At 33.4% G+C, this 16,886-nt stretch overlaps 1 protein-coding gene across 1 annotated transcript; it reads right to left on the bottom strand.

Moving 5' to 3' along the window:
- Window positions 1-1,504: 1,504 nt before the first annotated feature.
- Window positions 1,505-15,923, bottom strand: LOC141392205 (uncharacterized). Its single transcript, XM_073965159.1, has 2 exons — window positions 15,028-15,923; window positions 1,505-2,078 (listed from the first exon to the last, which is right to left on the bottom strand). The coding sequence occupies exons 1-2, from the start codon at window positions 15,862-15,864 to the stop codon at window positions 1,584-1,586; spliced, it is 1,332 nt and encodes a 443-aa protein (XP_073821260.1). The 5' UTR covers window positions 15,865-15,923; the 3' UTR covers window positions 1,505-1,583.
- Between the last annotated feature and the right edge of the window lie 963 nt (window positions 15,924-16,886).

The raw sequence follows: 16,886 nt of genomic DNA, 5'->3' as shown, positions 1-16,886 counted from the left end.
TCACGGTGGTCTTGAACAAACGTTAAACTGGGAAGTTCTTCTGAAGAAGATAAGATTCTGAAACAGCAATGTTTCGTAATTTTTTCCTCGGTTGTACCATTTTTGAGATTTATAAGTTTAAGTTGGGAAATTGCAGTCATGACATTGTTTTATAAGGAGACGATACAGTCAGTGAATTGTCCCAATTTGAATTTCTATATCTCAAAAATGGTAAACCATAGGAAAATATCATAAAAGAACAATAATTTTCACTTCTACAACATTTTCTTTAATTCCATTTAGATAGGGCTTGTGGTTTTCCAGCAAAACGGTCAAAACCTGAAAAACCCTGAAAATTATTTTTTTTATTTTTTCACCTATAAACCCAGGTGTAAGCTTTATTCGTTTGAAGTTGGTCCAAAAGCACCGTGATATACAATATGCAATACGAATAACAGCAGATTTTAATACAATAGCTTGAGCTTTAATTTCGTTTACGGTTGTTTTTTTTTTAGCTACAAATTTGTTACTGATAGGAATAAAATCAGATGGGCATGTTATTTATAGCAGATATTATCACTTTATGATGCACAACAATACATTTTTCTCTATTATTTTCCCCCACTATTTAGCAATAAGTTAATACAAAACAAAATTTTGATTAAGGCAGTAAATCAATTTTCTAATTGGTTTTCGAGATATACTCCACGGATAACCCTTGATATGTCGTACATATTGCCCAATAGGCACTTCATTTTATGTACTTCTAATCCGCACAATAATGAATTTGTAATCCTTTTGAATACGAATTTCAAACCACAGGCATTGCATAAGGAAGGAATTCAGTTTTACTGGAAGTTTCTCTCAAAGAGCGTATTCAAACAAAAAAAATTAAATATTTCTTCAGACAACTTGTTGATAAAGCACATTTTCAGTACAGAACCTTCAGAACAATATCAGTTTTCATTTGAAATTTCAAAAACAAAAATTATTTTAGAGAAAAAATTTTAATAATTTGTTAAAGTAGCTCAAAAAATTTTGTCGGACCAAACCATTTCGGGGGGGCACGGGGGACCCCCCCCCCTTCGTAAGTCCCTGGTCTAAAACCATTATTTCGATGAGGCACATTTTGTCTGTATGAAAGTGTATATACCCTCGTTAGCATAAATGCTTAGAGTATAAAAATTTGGACAAATAATTTCTACCTTTAATACGTAAATTTCTGATGTAATTTTCATAAAAAATATTAAACCTAGATAGGTAATTTATTCTGAGATTTGTAGTGAAATTATTATTTTTCTTCTTTCGGCAATTTTTACACTATATGCCTAAAAAGCAAGGATTCCAAGGAATCCTAACTCGAATATTTCCAAAAATGTACAAATAGGTGGAACTTCCCCTACGCATTTAGGGTACTTCCAGATGTAAACCTTCAAAACTTCGATACACGTGTCTTCTTTTTTCGACCTCTTTCATAATCTGTACAGGGTTTCTTGTAATTAAAAAAAAACATTTTGTTGTACTGTGCTATTTATTAGTATTTAATTAAAAAAATATATATAAACATATTTTTTAATATTTTCTATCAAATATACATAACACTCTTAGTCATTAATAAAACGGCCAATGAAATGACGTTTCAGTCCCGAGATTCTAATAATGCCTTCAATTTCTGGCACACATCCTTCCGTTGATGAATACTGAAAACCTATTTCGCATTGACAAATTCCAGGCTGTAGGCAAATACCGTTTGTACAATTTTCCGGGCAGTTGGGTAAACATCCTTTATCTATGGAATACGCAAATCCTTCTTCACATATCGGTATACAAGAAGCTTTTTTACTTGGATCCGGTTTGTAACCTTCACAGCAATCAAATTTTGTTTTGGTTATATATTTCTTGGACCACGAATTATTAACTTTTACGGGCATCAATTTTGTAACATTGTATTTGCAGATTTTTGTTTGAGCCGTGGTGAACAAACACACCGACAGTAGAATACACAAGAAGGGGAATTTGTTCGACATACTCGTATCTGTAATGCAAACAACGAATGTTTTCTCTTCAGAAGGTAAACAAAAACTAAATTGCAAATTCTTCTGTGGTTCGCATTTTGAATTTGTTTAGTGTTTATGAATATTAAAGCTGTTGATAAAATTAACGTTTGGACAACCTTGTACTTAGCTTTTATCGCTTAAGGGTTGTACTTAATTCGTCACCTCTAAAATGCGGTCAGTGATGTTATGTTACTGGGTGGTATCAAAGCGACAATGCTTGTTCCTGACCTTAAAAATATGAACGAATTAAGTTCACTGCTCGATATGCGTTTTGAGCGGAAATCTGCGAACAACAACAATTCGGGGACTTTAAGTAGACTTAATTTTCATATGTTTTTGACATTTGTTTGAAGGACTGAAAGATTTCGGGGTGACTGTATTGAGTTCCATTAGTTTTGTTTTTGGCATATTTGGTGTTTCATTTGCATGATTTCGAAAAGAGTATGATTCAAGTGATTCATTATTGTTTGGAAGTTTATCGAAATGTTATTCATACTTGGATTTGACTTAAAATTATTTGGATGAAATGAAATAAAAATTCATAGGATCTCATCGAATGTTGGGCATTTTCTGTGTTTTTATCTTCAATTTTATTGTTTGTTGTGTTGACGAGAAAATAATAACGTGGAGAAATAATATTGGGAACCGACCGTATTTGTGTTATAGCTGATAAAATATTTATAAACATTTTTTGACAAATTCTGAAAAAACGACAGCCTGAGCATTTATGTGAATCATAATGTTGAAATTTTGCAGCCGCTGAATTTCTATCTTCGCTAGTTAGAGACTATTGTGAACTTTGAACTCCACATACAATATAATAAACACAAGAGAAGATTGAATTGAAATCGATCAAATATAAATCTCGAACAGAAATCAATTATATATGAATCTCGAACCCCAATTAGTTATATATTTTATAGCCTTAATGTCCATCAATGGCATTGGATATTGCAATACCCTCTAAAATAAGTTAAAGCGGAGTTGAGTTCGGCCGGTAAGAACATTCTATACCTTCAAATGTCGAAATCAATATGTGGTACACATACCTACGCTGATCTGCACCGAGAGAAGAGTTTTGTAAACCAAGCGAAGACTAAATACCAAATTTCAGCGATTTTAATGGAATAAAGAGGCTAAAATCTTTAAAAAACGCGAAATATGAAGGCACGGTCCTATGGGGGCTATCAAAACGTGGACCTGCAAATTTCTGCAAAAATTGTATGTAGCCCATGCAAAGACTAAATACAAAATTTCAGCCATTTTGATGGGAGAATGTACAGGATTTTCACTGCTACAACATTTTCTTTAGTCCCATTTGCATAGGACTTGCTATGCTATATATTTGTTGAAGAATTTTGGGGGCCTATTGTTTTATAATCGCTATATTTACTAAACTTATGCATGCATCGGGTTGCAAATTCATTTTCGAGACAACGGTGTTTGCGCCCCCGATCAAATGTTCTTTCTTGGTTTCCGAAGTCCCGACCACGGCCAGTTTTTAAGTATGTTATATCTCGAAAACTAACGAACCGATTTTCATGAAATTTTGTGGAAAGTGCCGTGGTACATATAGGCATGAATTCCGAAGGTGGCACGCGAAAAAATATACTTTAAAAAATCTACGATTTTTGAAAAATATTCATAAAAAAATCTAAGATTTTTGAAAAAAATATACTATAAAAAATCCACGATTTTTTAAAAAATATTCTTTAAAAAATCCACGGTTTAAGAAAAAAAATCTAAGACTTTTGAAAAAATAATAATGTATGAATAATAAATTAAATGAAATGAAAAAATATACTTTAAAAAATCCACGATATTTGAAAAAATATTCTTTAAAAAATCCACGGTTTTTGAAAAAAAAATATTTTTTAAAAAATCCACGGTTTTTGAAAAAATATTCTTAAAAATCCACGATTTTTGAAAAAATATTTTTTAAAAAATCCACGATATTTAAAAAAATTTTCATTAAAAAATCCACGATATTTAAAAAAAATTTCATTAAAAAATCCACGATATTTAAAAAAATTTTCATTAAAAAATCCACGATATTTGAAAAAATATTATTTAAAAAATCCTCAATTTTTGAAAAAAAAAAAATCTTTAAAAAATCCACGATTTTTTCAAAAAATATTCTTTAAAAAGTCCACGATTTTTTTAAAAAGTATTCTCAAAAAAAACACGATTTTTGAAAAAAAAATATTCTTAAAAAATCTCTCTAATCTCTCCCATTAAGAAAAACGATATATTTACAAATTTCCTACGGTCCCGGAAAAAACTAAAACATGTAAGTCTCAATAAGCAGAAGAATTCGACTTAACCATTTTTAACTTTTATTATTAGAGCAGCCCTCGTAGCCCATAACTAGACAGCGGAATTTTATGCAACCCCTGTTTTTGGTCCGATTCATGTCAAATTTTGGGACTAGGCATATTTTGGCTTCTGACTCAATGGAAATCGAAACATATGACATTTGCAAAATTATCAAAATGCATAAATTTTTGCATATGCAAAATTTATGCATTTTACATATTCTCTTATGCAACAAATATTTCAATAACAGGTACAAAAATGTTTGTATGTAAAATTTCTCTGCTTAAAATTTCTTTTAAGACAAGTCAATAAAATCGAGAAATTTATAACCACAGCCTCAGCCTTCAAAATAACGAAAATCGGGAGGTATCGTTCTATGGGGGCTATATGAAGGCCTGAACCTAAACCGACAAATTTTAGGTGGAAAGTTGATTACACCCAAGGAAGACTTAATACCAAATTTAACCATTTTGGCGGGATATTGAGGCCACAACCTTCTAAATACCAGAAATCCGGAGGTACCGTTCTATGGGGGCTATATGAAGACGTTGACCTATACCGACAAATTTCAGGTGGAAAGTTTTATACTCCCAAGGAAGACTTAATACCAAATTTTATCCATTTCGGAGGGATATTGAGATTACAGCCTTCAAAATACCAGAAATCTGGAGGTACCGTTCTATGGGAGCTATATGAAGACGTGAACCTATACCGAGAAATTTCAGATGGAAAGTTTTGTACCTCTAACGAAGACTAAATACCAAATTTCAGCCATTTCGGAGGGATATTGAGACCACAACCTTCAAAATACCAGAAATCCGGAGGTACCGTTCTATGGGGGCTATATGAAGACGTTGACCTATACCGACAAATTTTAGGTGGAAAGTTGATTACACCCAAGGAAGACTTAATACCAAATTTAAGCCATTTTGGCGGGATATTGAGGCCACAACCTTCTAAATACCAGAAATCCGGAGGTACCGTTCTATGGGGGCTATATGAAGACGTGAACCTATACCGAGAAATTTCAGATGGAAAGTTTTATACCTCTAACGAAGACTAAATACCAAATTTCAGTCATAACGGTGGGATATTGAGGCTACATCTTACAAAATACCGAAAATCGGGAGTTAACGTTCTGTGGGGGCTACAACCTTCAAAATAGCAGAAATCCGGAGGTACAGTTCTATGGAGGCTATATGAAGAGGTGGACCCAAATCGAGAAATTTCAGGTGGAATATATTATACCCCCAAGGAAGACTTAATACCAAATTTCAGCCATTTTGGAGGGATATTGAGACCACAACCTTCAAAATACCAGAAATCCGGAGGTACCGTTCTATGGGGGCTATATGAAGAGGTGGTCCTATATTGATAAATTTCATGTGGAAAGTTTTATATCCCTAAACGAACACTAAATACCAAATTTTAATCGTTTTTGAGGGATATTGAGGCTACAACTTTCAAAATACCGAAAATCGGAAGGTAACGTTCTATGGGGGCTATATGAAGACGTGAACCTACACTGACAAAATTCAGGTGAAAAGTTTTATACTCTCAACAAAGACTTAATACAAAATGTCAGCCACTTCAGTGTGATGTTGAGGTCACAACCTTCAAAATATCAGAAATCGGGTGTTACCGTTCTATGGGGGCTATATGAAGACGTGGACATATGCGGATAAATTTCAAGTTTAAAGTTTTATACCCCTAACGAAGACAATACTAAATTTACGAATATTTAAAAATATGTACGATATGCAAAGTGTGCAAAAATTTCTGGGACTAATTCGTTTTATTTTGTGATAAAAAAGTTTCTGTCTAATCAGATTTTCTCTACGACCATCCTAACCGTATGTGCATTTGCACAGGATTCCGCTGTCTAATAACACTGTACAACAAAATTGAACTTTTTTTAAAATTACCTTTCCCTTTTCAAAAAAACTTTAAAAAATCCTTTAAAATGTGATCGTATCAGATCAAAATATTCTACAAAATTATTTGTCATAAAATTTTACTATAGGTTCCAGAATACACCTAAACTCTAAACCGTACATAAACGCCAGGAATCTGTCCCACAAAACTTCATTCTAGATAGAAGACGTCAAAGACAAAAATATTCTCCATCAAATTTCACTATAAGTCGCTGAATAAATGAGACTTGTATTTACAATATATATCACAAAAATATATACATCAATTTTGCCAACAAAACACCCAAATATTTTTTTGAATAAATTTGTTTTGTTCTATTTTCGAGTTGATGCATGAAATTAACATGAAATTTAGTTTTAGACGAAAGGTGTTTAAAGAAGAAATGTTCTACAAAAAATTTCACTGTAGGTCGCAGAACAAACTAGATATCTAAGTAAAATACTTTGTTAAGAAAATTACGTAACAAAATTAGATATTATAGGTAGAAATTATTTGTTTAACTTTTAGACTCTTAATTAAAATTTATTCCATACTGAGTCAAAATGTCCTAAAATCTTTCACTTTTTGGGGATTGTGTTAAAAGAATAAATGTTCCGAATCAAATTTCATTATGAGTCTCTGAACAAAAGAAATTATTAGCTATAATATTTAACATCTCCAGAAGCTTTCGCTTTTCATATATGATTTGGGACCATATTCTACCGTTTTTATTCACATTTTCGTTATCTGCGGTCACAAAATATATTTTATTGATGTTTTTTTATAATCAAATTTTCAGAAGATTATGTGTGCTCAATCCAAACTGTTTTTGAAATATCTATGGTGAATATATATAGGGCAAATATTGATAACCCAGATCGGACTTTAAAAAATTACGTATTTTAGTACTATAAACTAAAATAACGTCATCTGTATAAGTCATAGGTTCCTAATATTGTATGTGAAAATGCGGGGATAGTCTACGGCTATTCTCCATTGAATATATCTCACTTACGAGTCCTAACATCCATGATTTGGTCATGGTTCTAAAGACGTCTTCACATATTTTCTACAGAATAGAACACGTCTTCAGAGGTATTCTATAGAATAGAAGACACCTTCAGAGGACTTCTATAAAATAGAAAACGTTTCAGAGGTCTTCTATAGAGTAGAAGACGTCTTCAAAGATTTTCTATAAAATAGGAGACGTCTCCAGATGACTTCTATAGAATATAAGACGGCTCCAGAAGTCTTTTATAGACGTCTTCTATAGAATAAGAGACGTTTTCGAAAGTCTCCTGTAGAATAGAAGTCGTCTTCGAAAGTCTTCTATGGGAAGTCTTTCCGAGGTTTTGCATAGAACAGAAGACGTTTTCAGAGGTCTCCTACAGAGTAGAAGACGTGTTAAGAGTATCTCTCTGTAGGTCTTCTACGGGATAAAAGGTATCTTCAGAGGTATTCTATAAAATAAAATACGTCATCAGGGGTCTTCTATAGATTAGGCGACGTCTTCAGAGGTCTTGTACAGATTAGAAGATGTCTTCTATAAATAGAAGACTCCTTCAGAGGTCTTCTATAGATCAGAAGACGTCTTTAGAGTTCTTCTATAGACTAAAAGACACCTTAAAAGACCTTCTACAGAATAGAAGTCGACTTAAGAGGTAGAGGTCGGCTAAGAGGCCTTCCATAGAATAGAAGTCGCCGTAAGAGGTCTTCTATAGAATAGAAATCGCCTTATGAGGTTTTCTATAGAGTAGAAGTCGCCTAGAGAGGTCTTCTGTAGAATAGAAATCGCCTTTAGAGGTATTCTATAGAATAGCAGTCACCTTAAGAGGTTTTCTATAGAATAGAAGTCGCCTTAAGAGGTCTTTTATAGAATAGAAATCGCCTTTATAACAGTCACCTTAAGAGGTCTTCTATAGAACAGAAATCGCCTTTAGAGGTCTTCTGTAGAATAGAAGTCGCCTTAAGAGGTCTTCTATAGAAAAGAAATCGCCTTAAGAGGTCTTTTATAGAATGGATATCGCCTTAAAAGGTCTTCTATAGAATAGAAATCGTATTTAGAGGTCTTTTATAGAATATCAGTCACCTTAAGAGGTCTTCTATAGAATAGAAATCGCCTTAAGAGGTCTTCTATAGAATAGATATCGCCTTAATGGGTCTTCTATAGAATAGCAGTCACCTTAAGAGGTCTTCTATAGGATAGAAGTCTCCTTAAGAGGTCTTCTATAGAAAAGAAATCGCCTTAAGAGGTCTTTTATAAAATAGAAGACCTTTTAAGGCGGGTCTTCTGTAGAATAGAAATCGTCTTAAAAGGTCTTCTATAGAATAGAAGCCGCCATAAGAGGTCTTCTATAGAATAGAAGTCGCCTTAAGAGGTCTTCTATAGAATAGAAGTCGAATTAAGAGGTCTTCTATAGAATAAAAGTCTCCTTAAGAGGTATTCTATAGAATAGAAATCGCCTTTAGAGGTCTTCTGTAGAATAGAAGTCGCCTTAAGAGGTCTTCTATAGAAAAGAAATCGCCTCAAGAGGTCTTTTATAGAATAGATATCGCCATAAAAGGTCTTCTATAGAATAGAAATCGTCTTAAGAGGTCTTTTATAGAATAGCAGTCACCTTAAGAGGTCTTCTATAGAATAGATATCGCCTTAATGGGTCTTCTATAGAATAGCAGTCACCTTAAGAGGTCTTCTATAGAATAGAAGTCGCCTTAAGAGGTCTTCTATAGAAAAGAAATCGCCTTAAGAGGTATTTTATAGAATAGAAGACCTTTTAAGGCGGGTCTTCTGTAGAATAGAAATCGTCTTAAAAGGTCTTCTATAGCATAGAAGTCGCCATAAGAGGTCTTCTGTAGAATAGAAGTCGCCTTAAGAGGTCTTCTATAGAATAGAAATCGCCTTAAGAGGTCTTCTATAGAATAAAAGTCTCCTTAAGAGGTATTATATAGAATAGAAATCACCTTAAGGGGTCTTCTATAGAATAGAAGTCGCCTTAAGAGGTCTTCTGTAGAATAGAAGTCGCCTTAAGAGGTCTTCTATAGAATAAAAGTCACCTTAAGAGGTCTTCTATAGAATAGAAATCGCCTTTAGAGGTCTTCTGTAGAATAGAAGTCGCCTTAAGAGGTCTTCTATAGAATAGATATCGCCTTAATGGGTCTTCTATAGAATAGAAGTCGCCTTAAGAGGTCTTCTTTAGAAAAGAAATCGCTTAAAGAGGTCTTTTATAGAATAGATATCGCCTTAAAAGGCCTTCTATAGAATAGAAATCCTATTTAGAGGTCTTTTATAGAATAGCAGTCACCTTAAGAGGTCTTCTATAGAATAGAAATCGCCTTTAGAGGTCTTCTGTAGAATAGAAGTCGCCTTAAGAGGTCTTCTATAGAATAGATATCGCCTTAATGGGTCTTCTATAGAATAGCAGTCACCTTAAGAGGTCTTCTATAGAATAGAAGTCGCCTTAAGAGGTCTTCTATAGAAAAGAAATCGCCTTAAGAGGTCTTTTATTGAATAGATATCGCCTTAAAAGGTCTTCTATAGAATAGAAATCGTCTTTAGAGGTCTTTTATAGAATAGCGGTCACCTTAAGAGGTCTTCTATAGAATAGATATCGCCTTAATGGGCCTTCTATAGAATAGCAGTCACCTTAAGAGGTCTTCTATAGAATAGAAGACGCCTTAAGAGGTCTTCTATAGAAAAGAAATCGCCTTAAGAGGTCTTTTATAGAATAGATATCGCCTTAAAAGGTCTTCTATAGAATAGAAGTCGCCATTAGAGGTCTTCTATAGAATAGAAGTCGCCTTAAGAGGTATTCTATAGAATAGAAGTCGCTTTAAGAGGTCTTCTATAGAATAAAAGTCTCCTTAAGAGGTATTCTATAGAATAGAAATCACCTTAAGAGGTCTTCTATAGAATAGAAGTCGCCTTAAGATGTCTTCTATAGAATAGAAATCGCCTTAAGATGTCTTTTATAAAATAGAAATCACCTTAAGAGGTATTCTATAGAATAGAAATCGCCTTAAGAGGTCTTCTATAGACTTTAAATCGCCTTAAGAGGTCTTCTTTAGAACAGAAGTCGCCTTAAGAGGTCTTCCATAGAATAGAAGTCGCCTTATGAGTTTTTCTATAGAGGAGAAGTCGCCTTGAGAGGTCTTCTATAGAATAGAAATCGCCTTAAGAGGTCTTCTATAGAATAAAAGTCGCCTTAAGAGGTCTTCTATATTATAGCAATCGCCTTTAGAGGTCTTCTATAGAATAGAAGTCGCCTTAAGAGGTATTATATAGAATAGAAATCGCCTTAGGATGTGTTCTATAGAATATAAATCACTTTAAGAGGTATTCTATAGAATAGAAATCGCCTTAAGAGGTCTTCTATACAATATGAATCGCCCTAAGCGATCTTTTATAGAATAGAAATCGCCTTAAGAGGTTTTCTATAGAATAGAACTCGCCTTAAGATGTCTTCTATAGGATAGAAATCACCTTAAGAGGTTTCTATAGAATAGAAATCGCCTTAAGAGGTCTTCTATAGAACAGGAATCGCCCTAAGAGGTCTTTTATAGAATAGAAATCGCCTTAGGATGTGTTCTATAGAATATAAATCACTTTAAGAGGTATTCTATAGAATAGAAATCGCCTTAAGAGGTCTTCTATAGAATATAAATCACTTTAAGAGGTATTCTATAGAATAGAAATCGCCTTAAGAAGTCTTCTATAGAATAGAAATCGCCTTAAGATGTCTTCTATAGAATAGGAATCGCCTTAAGAGGTCTTCTATAGAACAGGAATCGCCCTAAGAGGTCTTTTATAGAATAGAAATCGCCTTAGGATGTGTTCTATAGAATATAAATCACTTTAAGAGGTATTCTATAGAATAGAAATCGCCTTAAGAGGTCTTCTATAGAATATAAATCACTTTAAGAGGTCTTCTATAGAATAGGAATCGCCCTAAGAGGTCTTTTATAGAATAGAAATCGCCTTAAGAGGTCTTTTATAGAATACTAGCAAATACCCGCTACTTCGTATGCGGAAAGGGCATAAAATATATATGAACTCTGTTCTGTTGTATTAAAATCTATTTTAAATACCAACATTTAATCGATTTAATTCCAAAAAAAAACATATCTGCCGTATCGCACCCCTACACAGCTACCATATTTTTTATTTCGGATTTCCAAAACTACGACCTCATATCACAGACATACACCAACCGCGACTCATATTGCAAATTTCAGACTTGACTTCTGGTTTTACTCCTTCACTTACACAGCATTCCCTCCCAATACGAATTTCCAACACAAACACCCCTTCACAACAACAATAACGAACATTCACAATTCAAGGTTCTAGCTTCAGCGGTTTCGCCAAGAACCCGAATAGGTTCGTAAAATTTTCGAAATATATCCCCATATAACGGTACCCCACGACTTAGTGTTTTTTAAAAATAGAACAAATCTATACTGTCCAATTTTCTTTACATTTGGACATTGAATACTCAGAGGATATAAAAGCTTTATTTAAAAAATGTCTACTTCAATTCACTTTTATTAGAAGAGGTATTTTGAAGACTTAGAGCATTTTGAAGATTTTATGCACATTTTCCAACCGAACTCCGAACTTTATCTCCAAGTTCAGAATGATCTTCATAACAAATATTTTTCCATTTCGTATTTTTTGTCCAAATTATATAATCCAAGCTTTGTTCCTACACCCAACACCAAATTTAGTACCATTTAGTACTTTTCGTTCACCTATAGTAGGTATTACTCACTTTAACCGTTTACACAATACCAAAATGGTTTTGGTACCAACATGTTACCAAACTTTTCGTACACATAATTAAAGGTTTCAAAGCTTACTTCCTTATACTCAACATATATCCCGACCGCAATTCACTTTTCCAGCTTTATATGTTCCGCTGAAAGCAATTATATTACTATTTAGTACTTTTTGTATAAATAAGTGCGAATTTTCAAAACTTCACCCCACTTCCACTCTAAACAACAATTGCTAATCTAATACCGAATTTCAAATTTAAAAATTCCACCCCTTTACAAAATCACAAATTGTACAAAATTCTGTACCATATAGCAAATACCAAAAGGTACCAAATTTTGTACCATTTGCCACTTATCGTACACGGCTTTACAAAAACAACTTGCATAACTCACTTCTTTCGTTCACCTAAATCCAAATTATAGCCAATGTACTTTCATTTAGCACTTTTTCATAAGTACGAATTTCCAAAGTAACCGCAATCCTACACTCCAACAGTAATCTGTTCACGCAAATACAAATTGTATCGAATTTAGTACCATTTAGTACTGCTTCGTGCACATTAGTATGATTTTCTAAAGTTACCTCCATATCTCAATTCTAATTCTAACAGTTATCTTAATTCCAAGTTTCACTCACTACCATTTAGGACTTTTCGACCTTTGGTACACCTTTCTTACTCTTTATCAGTGACCCTTATTCCAAATTTCAGCACTATTCGTTAATTCAAATCCAAATTGTACTATATTTAGTACTTTTCGTACACTTTTAGTTCGAATTTCCAAAAACCTGTCCTTGTTACTCTCCATCAGTCAACCTTATTCAAAATTCCAAGATTCCTGTCCTATCCGTTCACCCAAATCCAAATTGTACTAAATTTAGTACCATTTAGTACTTTTCGTACCCTAATAGGTAGACTTTACAAAAACATTTGATTGTTACTTTTCATCAGTGACCTTCATTCCAAATTTCAGTATTCCAGCTCTATCCGTTCACCCAAATCCAATTTGTACTAAATTTAGTACCATTTAGTACTTTTCGTACCCTTATAGTTCGAATTTCCAAAAACCTTTCAACGTTATTCTTCATCATCGACTCTCATTTCAAATTTCAGGATTCCATCTCTATCCGTTTACCGAAATCCAAATTGTACTAAATTTAGTACTTTTTGTACCCTTATAGTTCGAATTTCCAAAAACCTTTCATCGTTATTCTTCATCAGCGACTCTCATTTCAAATTTCAGGATTCCACCTCTATCCATTCACCCAAATCCAAATTGTACTAAATTTAGTACTTTTCGTGCACATACAGTTCAAATTTCCAAAAACTTTTCTTTGTTGCTCTCCACCAGTGACCCTCATTCAAAAGTTCAGGATTCCAGCTCTATCCGTTCACCCGAATCCAAATTGTACTAAATCCAGTACCATTTAGTACTTTTGTTAATCTCCATCAGTGAACCCTCATTTCAAATTTCAGGATTCCAGCTCAATCCGTTCACTTAAATCCAAATTGTACTAAATTTAGTACCATTTAGTACTTTTGTTAATCTCCATCAGTGGCCCTCATTCAAAATTTCAGGATTCCAGCTCAATCCGTTCCCCGAAATCCAAATTGTACTAAATTTAGTACCATTTAGTACTTTTCGTACCCTTATAGTTCGAATTTCCAAAAACCTTTCATCGCTTCTCTCCATCAGTGACCTTCATTCCAAATTTCAAGATTCTAGCTCTATCCGTTCACCTAAATCCAAATAGTACTAAATTGAGTACCATTTAGTACTTTTCGTACACTAATAGGTAGAATTTGCAAAAACCTTTTTTTGTTACTCTCCATTAGTAACTCCATTTCAAATTTCAGGATTCCAGCTCTATCCGTTCACCCAAGTCCAAATTGTACTAAATTTAGTACCATTTAGTACTTTTCGTACCCTTATAGTTCGAATTTCCAAAAACCTTTCATCGTTATTCTTCATCAGCGACTCTCATATCAAATTTCAGGATTCCATCTCTATCCGTTTACCGAAATCGAAATTGTACTAAATTTAGTACCATTTAGTACTTTTCGTACCCTTATAGTTCGAATTTCCAAAAACCTTTCGTCATTACTCTTCATCAGTGACCTTCATTCCAAATTTCAGGATTCCTGCTCTATCTGTTCACCCAAATCTCAATTGTACTAAATTTAGTACCCTTTTGAACTTTTCGTACACTTATAGTTCGAATTCCCAAAAACCCTTTGGTACATCTTTCTAGCTCTCCATCAGTTACCCTCATTCCAAATTCCAGAATTCTAGCTCTTACCGTTTGCCTAATACAAAGGGTACCATATTTAGTACCTTTTAGTACTTTTCGTACACTTCTAGGTCGAATTTCCAAAAACCCAGCCTTATCTCACCCCTACACCCCAACAGCAACCTACACCCAAAATTTCAACTTTCTAGCTTCAGCGGTTTCGTCTGGGCGCTGATGAATCAGTCAGTCAATCAGTCAGTCAGGCAGTCAGTCAGTCACTCACCTCACTACTCTTTTATATATATAGATAAATCGCCTTAAGAGGTCTTCTGTAGAATAGAAATCGCCTTAAGCGACCTTCTATAGAATAGAAATCGCCTTAAGAGGTCGTCTGTAGAATAGAAATCGCCTTAAGAGGTATTCTGTAGAAAAGAAATCGCCTTAAGAGGTCTTCTATAGAATAGAAATCGCCTTAAGAGGTATTCTATAGAATAGAAGTCGAATTAAGAGGTCTTTTATAGAATATATGACGCCTTAAGGGGTATTCTATAGAATGGGAGATGCCTTAAAAGGTCTTCGATAAAATAGTAAGTCGTCTTAAAGAGGCCTTCGGTAGAATGGAAGATGTCCTAAGAAGTCTCAAACATAATAAATGAATAAATAAAAACACGTTTTGTATAATTTTTGTCAAATAAATTATGTATTTTTATTATTTTAAAAATATATTCTTAAATACACACATTCTATTTACAATACTTTCAAAATAACTAATAGCGGCGATTTTTCGGGGGCAATTTTTAAAAATTTTCTCCATTTTCGTTCATCTATTAAATTGGCAGCATAAAAGTTGTCATCATAATCATTACCAAAACCAGCATCATCATCATCACCGTCATTATTCTCATCATTTGTCGTTTCGTCATACCATTTTTTGGGTATACAAACATAATCCTTGTTGGGCAACTTCTGATAACCCTCATAGCAACTGCATTGATTTGGTGCCGAACAATAGCCATTACGGCAACGATGTTTACATTTTGCCTTACATTTGTGATCCCGATTCGACCATCTATAACCCATGGAACACTGACATTCACCTGTCTTCAGGCATATGCCATTTTCACAACCTTGACACGGTGAGGGTACACAACCATTGGGTGTTGATACAAACCCCTCTTTACACTCACATATACCCGGTTTAATACAAACTGCATTTATACATTCATCACATATGGGCTGACAACCTTTGGTGGTCTCCATATAACCATCATTACACTTGCATTCATCCGGTGCCAGACATTCACCATTTTCACAATTCTCACAATTTGGTATACACTCTCCGTCGACCAAAACAAAACCATCATGACACAGGGATACACATGCGGTGGGGTTATTTTCATCCATTACATAACCTTCACAACAATCCTTGACCATTGTCTTCATCGGAACACGCTCCAAGCGGCCATTCCTTTTCACGGTCATAATTTTGGTTCTTTCCTGCAAACACATTTGACAATGAACCGCCATCATTAGAAGCGGCAAAATACTGACGATCTTTAAGATCATTGAATGTAATGCGGTGTCCGTGGCCATACTGTGGCGGTGTGTGACTTAGTTAGTGCGCTCTCGGATAAAGTTCGTTATCAACTATTTCGCAAATCGGTTTGTTTTTCAAGTTTGACCACAGAAATGGTTTAGCTGAAAAAAAATATATTTTTTTTTTGCTCTTTTCATTGTTGATAAAAATAAATATTAAAAGTCGCTGGTTGCATAAGCAGTTGCGGAATTTGTGGAAGGCAAAGGGTGTTTGTTCGTGGAATGAATTTTAAATTTGCAACATATAGTGTTTAAGTTATATTTCAATGAATTTTACAGAAGAAATTATATACATACATAGAAATTATATACGCAGAAGACCGATAAAATGAGTGCTGTCTATAGACGATCCATGCTATCTCTAAAGACCCATAGAATGCCTGCTATCAATGGAAGACCCATTAATTAATTAAGTATTTTTATCTAAACGTGGATTTCTTAAAAATATTTTTTATCGTTTAGCAGAAAAGCGGATTTTTTTTAAATATTTTTTCATCGATTAACAGAAACATGAATTTTTTGAAAATATTTTTTCATCGATTAACAGAAACATGAATTATTTAAAAATATTTTTTCATCGACTAAGAGAAGAGTGAATTTTTTAACAATATTTTTTCATCGATTAACGGAAACGTGAATTTTTTAAAAATATTTTTTTTTTCGATTAACAGAAACGAGAATTTTTTAAGAACAGTTTTTCAACGATTAACAGAACGTGTTTTTTTTAAAAACATTTTTTCATCGAATTACAGAAACATGAATTATTTAGAAATATTTTTTCATCGATTAACAGAAACATGAATTATTTAAAATATTTTTTCATCGATTAACAGAAACATGAATTATTTAAAATATTTTTTCATCGATTAACAGAAAAGTGAATTTTTTAAAAATATTTTTTTCATCGATTAGCAGAAACGTGAATTTTTTAAAATATTTTTTCATCGATAACAGAAACGTGAATTTTTTAAAATAATTTTTTTTTCGATTGACAGAAACGTGATTTTTTTTTAAAAATA

This window comes from Musca autumnalis, unplaced genomic scaffold (assembly GCF_047663935.1).
Source record: "Musca autumnalis isolate F117 unplaced genomic scaffold, ASM4766393v1 scaffold_2, whole genome shotgun sequence".
Lineage (NCBI taxonomy): Eukaryota > Metazoa > Arthropoda > Insecta > Diptera > Muscidae > Musca > Musca autumnalis.
Note: the sequence above shows the minus strand (reverse complement) of the source record. Positions and strands in the feature narration are given on the sequence as shown.

Coding starts and splice junctions, on each gene's coding strand:
- LOC141392205 (XM_073965159.1), bottom strand. CDS start 15,864: ATGGCCACGGACACCGCATTACATTCAATGATCTTAAAGATCGTCAGT. Junction 2,079..15,027: donor CGCTATTAGTTATTTTGAAA/GTATTGTAAATA, acceptor TGCGAACCACAG/AAGAATTTGCAATTTAGTTT.